This window comes from Copadichromis virginalis, linkage group LG20 (genome assembly GCF_057382275.1).
Source record: "Copadichromis virginalis isolate Kocher_CV1m ecotype Utaka linkage group LG20, C_Virginalis_male_GT1.1, whole genome shotgun sequence".
Lineage (NCBI taxonomy): Eukaryota > Metazoa > Chordata > Actinopteri > Cichliformes > Cichlidae > Copadichromis > Copadichromis virginalis.
In genome coordinates this window covers 2,065,042-2,074,983 of record NC_140637.1, presented here as the reverse complement: position 1 = coordinate 2,074,983, position 9,942 = coordinate 2,065,042, and the positions used below count along the sequence as shown (strand labels likewise).

Genomic DNA, 9,942 nt, shown 5'->3' with positions numbered 1-9,942 from the left:
TTTTGGTGTAAAGGAGGCAGCATTCTTTGAAACAACACACAGAGCACTGTGCTGAGGTTTGTTTCCATTTCCATGAACAGGCTGGGAGGAAACGCTCACATGGTCATGGCTGCCACCTGCTGACATAACTGCTGCATTACTTACACAGATGAACATAGCAGACTTTACAGACTATCCTTCAAAACTGTTATTAGAAAATCGCCCACGAGCCCTAATTTCCCTCGGGATGAATAAAGTATTCTGATTCTGATTCTGAACCTTTGCTGTAAATATATGACCAATACCAGCCGTTTAAAAAGAAACAACTTTATTTTTACTTTGGGCCCAAAACTCCATTCACTACAGTGTGAAACTGACTCGATGTCACTCCTGGCATAACAAAATATAGGGGCTGATAAAATAAAAACAGATAAACAAAAAAATATTATTTTCCAAACAAATGAACAAAAGATCCTCCAACAAATACATGCAAATGAAAACAAAATATCCTAACTAATCACAGCTGCTGCACTAAAAGGGCAAGTGTGACATTTTCAAACTTTTGTCCTAAAAGCAAGCTTCGTGCTGAGTCACCATGGCCTATTGAGCTATAATAAAGAATAACAATGATCAGACTAAAGGTTAAAACATCATCAAAACTTTGATTTGCCTTTGGAGTTTAGGTCCCATACATGCTATTTTCTAGCCCTAAAACAATTTATAGATATATATATATTAACTTCATAAACAGTAGACAGTCAGCAATGGGCCCAAACTCTTCTCACATATCTAAAAGTCTGACAGAAACAGATCTACCTGTCTATTATTAAAAAAACCTTTCGTCTAAATAATAGTCATCTACAACTGAACTAACATCTGCAGTCCAGTGACTTCACAATATACAGGCCTGAAGTTTCATATTGCCAGTAATCAACATACAAACGACCCTCAAAGTTCCACAACAAAGTACGACTTGTCATCTTCACTGAAGATGCTCAGTGTTAAATGACATGGAACTGCATTTAGATCACACTCAGTCAGGCAAACACACAATTCAGCAGTGAGAATCTGTATAGAGCCAATTTATATTATGACCTAGTTGACCTGGGCCATTCACACAAGTGCTGAAGAAAAAGGTCCCCAGTGCACTCGTGTGAAAAGCCTCGAGCGTTGATCCAGCTGCATTTAAAAAATATTACGAGCATGATTCTGACAATATTTCATAGATATTTAAGTAAGAGTAAACCTAAGGATTTACCAAAATACAATGAAGGGAATAAAAGTCTTAAAGTGAGAACAATCTCTGATCACTGAACAGGAAAAGGCAAGACAGCGGTTTCTAGGAAGGGAGCGTAACCACAATGCATTCATACGGCAGGTCATTTTACAGAAGCACGTCAAGAAAAACCTCATTCTTTGCCACACACGGGTCATCCCTACATCCAGTAAACATCAGCTTCAAAAAAACTGGAGCTCCTCGAAAAATCTGTCAGCTGTTAGCCAGTGTAGGTCTTACAATTAGGGCCATATGCCTTTAAAACAAGGTAGAACTCTAAATGTGTTTGCCATGGTACAGATACCATCTATCCAATTCAGCTTTAGTGTTTGTTTTGGTTACCAGTAGGGACGTGTAGTTATTTTTCCAGATGTACAACAGCATGAACAGCAGATTAAAATATTTTGATTAATTTAAGACTTGTGCACAGAAAGAATACGGCACATAAAGTAAAAATGTTTGACTAATTTGATGGTTTTTTTCCTCTCCAACAATCTTTAACATTTAGATCAGCGGCATCAAAAAGGTCATTAAATTTAGCTTCACGTGTGTTAGCGACCTACAGTATTTCACTGACTAATCACTTCCTCGAGGCAGCACACAGAAAGCCTGCTGTGACCTTTTGCTTATAAGCTGCAGCCGGTACATAATTAGTAACAAAAGAAACACAAAACAAAGAGGACGTTTTAATGCTTCATGGTTTTCTGTCTGTCTACATTAGCGAACCGTTCGTTTGAATTAACAGGCAGAGTTGGGGTTGACTGCAGGCTGAAAGCACGGAAGGTGCTGACTGTCCATGCAGTCACAAATTTTGTGTAATCTTCATTTATTGCCGCAATACGATGTCCGTGACTGCAAATGAGTCCGTTCCCCAATCGCCTTCTTCCTGGATTCTAAAGTGACAGTAGGTTAAAAAACCATAAAAATCCACTATGAGCTGGTGAGAGCAAACTAAAGGTTGGCTGTGGAAAAGTTGGGCTATTTTCAGGTCACCACTCCAAGGTGTGATGTTACTGAGCTGCAGACTGATGTTGGGTCTCTATGTGGAAGTTGAGGGTCAGACAGTCAGACGGTTGCTCGAAGGATGTAGGGGGCTCCATGAGGCCGGATGGGTAGATGAGTCCTGGGAGTACTGGCTTTCCTCTTTGCTCATCCCAACTGTACACAGCCGTCGGTGTCTCAGAAGCCTGTCTGTCCGTGAGAAGTTCTGAAGCAATGCAAACAAACATGTGGGCTTCAGCCAAAGTAGCATTTGAATTAGGGTGGGGTAGTACATTTCCAGCAGTTTTATTTGGGTTATGTCTGTCATTTTTCTGTTGCTCATTTATTGGTGTACCTCCATAAGAATTCCACTTGGTAAATACTTCACTTGTAAAACAGTTGCTAAAGTGGTTCAAGTAGAGATCTGCACACAGAAACTGGCTGAGATTCTGATCAGAATTTAGAATCGAATGCCTTGAAAAGCTTACACTGTCTGGTCGATGCCAAGTGCTGTAGAAAATCTCAATTTCCATTAGGGCTGGGCCATATCATACCGTTCACGGTAATACCGGTATAATGTCGGGCATCGATAAGAAAATGAAATATCGCGATAGAATATGGGTAAAACGCGCATGCGCAGTGCCTTTGTTTTCATACACATATGGCGGAAAAAGCATGGCGGCGACAGAGAATGAGAAGGGCGAAAGTGGATCGTTGAATGAAACGGACGAACCAGAACTGGTTTGTAAAAATGCTGCAGCTTCAGTGGTGTGGAACTGGTTTAGCTTTCCCCCGTCAGATACACAACAAAGCACTATTTTTGGTAGCGCATGCTAGCGGGCCGTCGTTGTTACCGTGTTGTTTGGAAAATGCGGAACACTTAAAATCAATCCTTTGATTTTTCTGAAAGTCGACAGAGCCCCTTATAATCCCGAGTGCCTTATGTATGAACTCTGGTTGTGTTTACTGACCTCGAAACGATTTTATGTGCACGGCGCTGGAAAATCTGTCAAATGTTTTAGTACGACTTTGCTAAGCTACGAACCCGCACAGCTTGATGGGCATTACGGCAATAATAGGCGGAGCCTCGCGGAGTGATACGTACTGTGCTTCAACATAATGTTACCGTATTGTGTGTGTATAACCTCTTTTTAAGTTTTGTGGATGTTATACATGGTTATGCTGAGGATATGTCGGCCAGTTTCCACTGGAAACGCCTTTTGGTTAAACTGTCAGCGAGGAGTTTGCACTGTTACAATTTTATATAACTTTAATGCACATAAACAGCTGCTTGTTTAAGTGAAAATACATTGGATTTTTTTTTTTTGCACGAATAAAGTTGTGGAGTTGTAAAGTATTTTGTCTCGTGTCAATTATATCGTCAGTTACATCGTTATCGGAAATTTTCAAATGTATATCGTGATAAATATTTTTGGTCATATCGCCCTGCTCTAATTTCCATGCACAACCGATTTTAAATATAAAGAGGAGCAAAGATAGATAAATTAGCAGCATATGGCTAGTTTTTCACTTGCACTGCCCACATTACAGATTATGCACCCTAAACATTGTTTGATTGCTTCCTTTAGGCCCCCTCCCTTGGTAATTTTTGTTTTTCCAGCTTAAAACTAAAATATTTCTATTTTGTTTTTCTGTGTTCGTTTTTGTTTCAACACAGCGGGCACATGCAGTGCCATGTCCACCAATACATCTGCAATCCACTGTTGTTGGAGTGATTGAGACAAGCTGAAAATCTCTTAATGCAGGATCTGTTCAAGTACACCAAGTATATTAGTGAAAAAAAAAAAAGTATGAATAACCTGATGGCAGCGATCGCACTGATAAGGCTTTTCTCCGCTGTGCACCCTCTTGTGCCTGTCCAGGTGGTAACGCTGAATGAACCGCATATCACAAGCATCACACGCAAATGGCTTTTCCCCTGGAAAACAAAACAAAACCCACACACGGGGAAAATGAATTTAATCATCGCTGATTTCACAAAAGACATCTAAATCTAAATTACTGCGTTAAAGTCTGGAGACACCTCTTTGATGAGAAAAGGGGTGCAAACAAAAACATAAAAGGCAAAAACACACTTTTGGCAATTCTAATGAGCTTAATAATTGATATTAGATATGACCAGCTTTTTTCAACTGAACTCTCTTAGACAAGCACTCTTGTCATTTCTTTATGCAGTCTTCTTCTTCAAGGACACACAAAGCTCTGCTTTGGATGTTGGCTGCTTTTTGTTCCGTTCGCTGTCAACATGATCCACACTGCGTCAGTAATGTTGAGGCCAATCCGAGACTGACAGTGTTGCATTGTGCGTTTTTTGTGCTTTTACTGCATTGGCTGTCAGTTTGGGATTATTGAAGCCACTACCAATGAGATCATTTTAAGATGGTACTGTATGGTGGATCAAAATCTGATGTTACTTCTCTGCTTTCAAAATTCCATCAATTTTAAGGAGATCTGCAACAGCAGTGACTGAAACGCAGCCCCAAACCATGACAGAGCCTCCACTGTGTGTTAAAGATAGCTTCAGACACTCTGTTGACCTCTCTGTGACCTACTCTGTACATTCTGATGACAATTTGAAACAACAATTTCAAATATGGATTAACTACTCCATAAGTCCTGTTGCCTCTGATTTTCAGTGTAGTTCTTGTTTGATTTGACATATCACAGCATTTTCTCTCCATTCGCCCTCCTAAAGAATCTAATCTCGACACCCAGCCTTCCACCAATTTCACTTCTTGTTCAGCAAACAGTTCAGAGAAGGTTCAGATGCATCTGCCGGGTCCTGTGTCAGGTCTTCGCTGGATTTGTCTTCCATTTTCTTCATGAAATGACTTTCAAACACTGTTCGTATGCTACAGATAGATTTTTAGGACTACCATCTTTTGTTTCCCACTTTTTCAGTTTCCTCATTTTTTTCAGTAAATAGACTTTTTTGGGAAAGACCTGTTTGGTCTAAATACTGTTTTATGCTTGTCAAGCTGTGTCATTACTGGCCTTTTTTAATAGATTCAACTGAACAAATGACATGATTTTAAAGACACTATTTAAATTGGTTCTTTCCTAAGCTGTCTGTTATGTGTAGACATGACAGGGGTTTATTCTTGAGCTAGATGCCCTTTTCATGCTTTAATGATTCATACTCAGTGTTATGTGGCTTAACAAAGGAAAGAAACCCCACCCCTCTGAAAATCAACTATGAGGACTAGGGCTGCCACGATTTGTCGACTAGTCACGATTACGTCGACTATCAAAATCGTCGACGACTGATTTAATAGTCGACGCGTCGTTTGAAGCTTTGTAAGATCCCAAAAGACGCAGGAATAAGTGGCAGGATTTAAGAGTGTAATAACGGACTGAAACAGAAGATGGCAGCACTGCATGTACAAGGATGCCAGCTACCGTTAAACCCCGAAGAAGAAGAAGAAGAAGCAGCTGTGTCCCAGAATTCATAGCGCGGCCCAGCTCAGTTTCCAACAATGGCGGCAGCTAGTTAGTTTTAATATTACTCTGATTATTCTTTCTGGGTCACAAAATAAACATTTAACATATTTTCAGGCTTGAATGTAGCTGTGTAAACCTCAAATATCTGCTCAGTTTATCAAGACACCACATATTTTCAAAAGCGCTCCGACGTTTTCGGAGACGTCTGTTACCCACTAGCTCGATAGCTAGCCGGGGGCAAGGCTAACTAGAGCCGTGAGAACACCGGACTCCCGGCAAATCGTTTTCAAACCCACCGCCGTCTTTCGCTACTCAGGTTAAATATATATGAGTCACTTAGATAACTTACAAATGTTATTGTTTGGCTTTCTTTAGTATTTTATTTGTTCCTGAGTAAATCAGTTTGTCTGAGATTAAAGTTATAGTTTTTGCACAGCTAAATAAACGTCAAGCAGACAGCTGATTATCAGAAGTGTGAGATGCTGGAGAATATACTCCGGTGTCCTGTTATATTTTAGATAGCAAGGAGTTTATTAAACTTCACCGAAACAATCTGCAAATTTCATTAAAATTTAATAAACTATCATCTTGTCTTTATTTTTAGTTAGCACCTTAAAAGCTTAAAGCTGTAAGCTAATGATAGTTATATAAGAGCAGATGCTGCTGGTGCAATAAGCTGTAGTTTTACGTCCAGTGGATGATGATCTGATTAGTCGACTAATCGCATAAATAATCGGTGACTAGTCGACTATCAAAATAATCGTTTGTGGCAGCCCTAATGAGGACTATACTGAAAATGAGTGAAAAAGCATCGATGTCCAAAGAAAAACTTGGAAAGACTGGAGAACTACTGCTCCGCCTTCTATAGCCCATTGTAAAAGATTATAACAAAACGTGGCTCCTCAGAAGCAAATTATAAAGAAAATGATGGCAAGATTTTTTGCACATTACTTTAGTATGAGTCTTATAATTGAGTTACAAATTAGGACCAATGCAGAACTCAGATCAACATACAAACTTAGAAGAAGAAACGTGGAAAAGACACATTTTACAAACTTGTCAACCAACCTCTGAAAATGCATCAAAACTGGTTAAAGGAGCAAATACTAAAAATAAAGGAAGTTGGTGGGTGTTTTTAAGCTTATTCTGAGCAACATCCTCACAAAGACTTACCTAGTTGACATACAAAAAAAACATAAAATAAATGAAAAAATAGTCCAAATGAAGTAAAGAGGTGAGGGTAAGTTCTCACCTGTGTGTGTAAGAATATGCCTCTTAAGGTGGTAGCTGCTCCGGAAAGCTCCATAGCAATGATCACAGATGAAGTTCTTCTGGACTTTCAATGAGCTGTCGTCATCCATATCAACTGATGGAACTAAATGCTATAAACGTGAAGACAATTAGATGAAATTAACTTAAGAGCAACAGTCTGTTCACTTTCTAATTTCAGTATAATTTTAACCTTTCTTTACCTCCACTTTTACTTTGTTGGCTAAACCGGATTTTTTGTGTTTCTTCTTGGGCTGCATATTCTGGTTTGCCTGCATGCCCTTTCCCTCAATTATCCTTGATGTATGATAATCTCCATCTTTCCGGATGAGCTTTTGAAAGATGAAAAAACGTGACAACAGGCTTCTGTTAAATGCTGCTTTGCAACCTGTGTACATTTGTCAACCAACGACTTAAATTGGCTTATAAAAGCAAAACTGTGAAATAACATCAGCAGACTTAAAGTGAGTTATTTCTCCATGCAAAATAAAGACGCATCTCTCACCAGGGGTGGGCAGCTCCCAGTTGATGGATGGCCCATGTGGCTGTGATGTGGCTGTCCATGGTGCACCTGGTGGCTGTGGTGGTTCTGGCTATGCTGCGAGTGGGTTTGGTGGCTTTCAGGACTGGTCCTTTGCCCCTGACCCAAGGGTGACATCATCTTCTTTTGGCCTGGGATGTTGTTGGCTTGCATTAGGGCCATGCTGGACAGCACTGCCTCGCAGCCCAGCAACCCAGCCTGACAATACAAGCAAAATGTCGTTTTGAAAAAGAGGAGATTGCAGGACTCCTCACGCAGCGAGGCATCAGAAGGAAGGAGAGGGGGACTGAACAATGGGAGTAACGGATACATGCATACGATAAAACCATGATCGTGATCTTGAGATGAAGGGACTTCCACTGACCCATTTCATATGGTCTCGAACAGAATTGCTGGAATGGTGTGTCATCGCCGTGCTTTGAATGCGTGTGTGTTTGTGGGGACAGAGGGGCTTCACTCGGGATGAGGGGTGACAGATGAGACTACACCCTCCAAAATCATCAGGGGCAAAAGTCTGAAAATAAAGGCATATGCATATATGACTAAAAATGTATGTGCAGCTTTAATACGTGCTGTCTATCAGACAGGAAAGCACCAGTTGCTCGGTACATGGCTGACAGAAAACACAACAATAAAAGGTAAAATGAGAAAAATGATGGAGATGAGGAAAAAGCTCGTTATGCACAATGCAACTGTGTAAATAATTCATTAACCAAACAAATCCTTCAATGACAATAGCCGGTAGTTGAATATAGAAATGATGCTTCTTTTTAAATGGTTTGCAATGCACTTTAGTCCAAGTGTAATGAAACACACACCTGTATCTACCTCATACAGCTGCAGTAATAAAAAAAACATCCTAAATGAAGCAGGAATTTGTTTGAAAGTCTTTTTCATGCACATGACAGAGAAAATTAGAAATCACATTACAAACACGTTAAATCAGTGTGGATTTTTAAATAATTACATTTATCAAAATATGTTTAAATCTGATTATGTTTTGTGTGTTTGTGAGAATTAATATCAGCGGATGTTTTAAAATGAATTTTAAAATAACAAGATATAAGTATTAGTCTTGAAAACCCTACACACAAATGTGGCTATTAAATCAAATCAAATCACTTTTATTGTCACATCACATGTGCAGGTACACTGGTACAGTACATGTGAGTGAAATTCTTGTGTGCGAGCTTCACAAGCAACAGAGTTGTGCAAAAATACAGTAACGTAAAACAAGCAAAATATAAGAATGGCTAAATCTGAGACTAATAAATATATGTACAATATATAATAGTATATGCATTACTGATTACAAAGGCTATGAATGACGCTGCTTCTGTCATACATGTAAAGGCCATAAATACTGTAAAAACCAAGCTACTAGGAGGTCGGTATAGCTCATTGGGTTTGGGGGGGTATATGTATATGCAGTGGCTTAGGTTCCAGTCTGCCTTGAACCCTGTGTGCTGTCCTGCTCTCTTACCCTCCTTTCTTGTCTGTTCTACCTGCATTTAATACTCGTGTATTAGATAATAAAATACATACAGCAGCTTCCCAGTCAGGTCAAAAGCTGGTGCTAGAAGTACTTAAATGATGAATGCATACAAACATGCACAATAAATGGCACGATTACTGCATGATCTATTATGGTAATGTAAAGGGGGCTGTTTCGACGACCCAAACCCACCCATACAGAAAACTCCATAATACGGGCAGAGATTTTTATTTTAATTGATTCGACCACATCTATTATTGGAAAACGCTTTGTTTTGCGATTCATTTGTAAGCTGGTGGGTTTATTCTCTGATCGATCTTACAAAGATCAAACAGTTAGCAGCAGTTAGCTAGCAACGTATCCCAGCTTTTTTTTTGGGGGGGGGGAGAGAAAGTAAGAGGTTTATTTTTCCGCTGGGGTCACGGGACACGGGACAGACAGCTTTGTGTATTTCCGCGGGGGTCTGTATGAAAGTGTGCCGCACGCTGAGAGTCCCCGCTGAATGAACCGAAAGCAGAAAGCAGCTAGCCAGCCCGGAGTTGGATTTTGGGACAACTCTTGTGTGAGTGAGCGCCCACCCCACCCCCCGCCCCGGACAGCACAACAACAGGCAGGGCGTGCAGGCTCCGCGCCGACCTCAAAATAACGCCGCCCTCGCGAGCTACAACTGCTCCAAACACACGGGCACCAGAAATAAAACGTGTACAGAGCCGCGAGCGACGTGCTGCACACTCGACCGCTTACCTTTCGCTTTTCACAGTGCTGAAGATTAATATTTCTTGTCGCACTTCCAATTTTTTCTCAGTTTACAAACACTGACAGGAAACACCACCGGAAGTGCTCCCCGGGGAGAGTCCTGATTGGTCGTACGCCAAGACACGTGACCGAAGCGGAGTGACCCAGATTTGCGGCCATAACTGTAAGGTGTGCTGCAGAAGT

At 40.5% G+C, this 9,942-nt stretch overlaps 1 protein-coding gene across 2 annotated transcripts; it reads right to left on the bottom strand.

The window, feature by feature from the left end:
* Positions 1–290: 290 nt before the first annotated feature.
* Positions 291–9,839, bottom strand: znf740b (zinc finger protein 740b). Of its 2 annotated transcripts, XM_085444107.1 has the most exons (7): positions 9,748–9,839; positions 7,873–8,022; positions 7,473–7,706; positions 7,171–7,299; positions 6,951–7,080; positions 4,057–4,175; positions 291–2,462 (listed from the first exon to the last, which is right to left on the bottom strand). In XM_085444107.1, the coding sequence occupies exons 2-7, from the start codon at positions 7,915–7,917 to the stop codon at positions 2,313–2,315; spliced, it is 807 nt and encodes a 268-aa protein (XP_085300233.1). In that variant the 5' UTR covers positions 7,918–8,022; positions 9,748–9,839; the 3' UTR covers positions 291–2,312. The 2 variants fall into 2 exon arrangements, with proteins under 2 accessions (XP_085300233.1, XP_085300234.1); XM_085444108.1 differs by lacking the exon at positions 7,873–8,022.
* Positions 9,840–9,942: the final 103 nt, after the last annotated feature.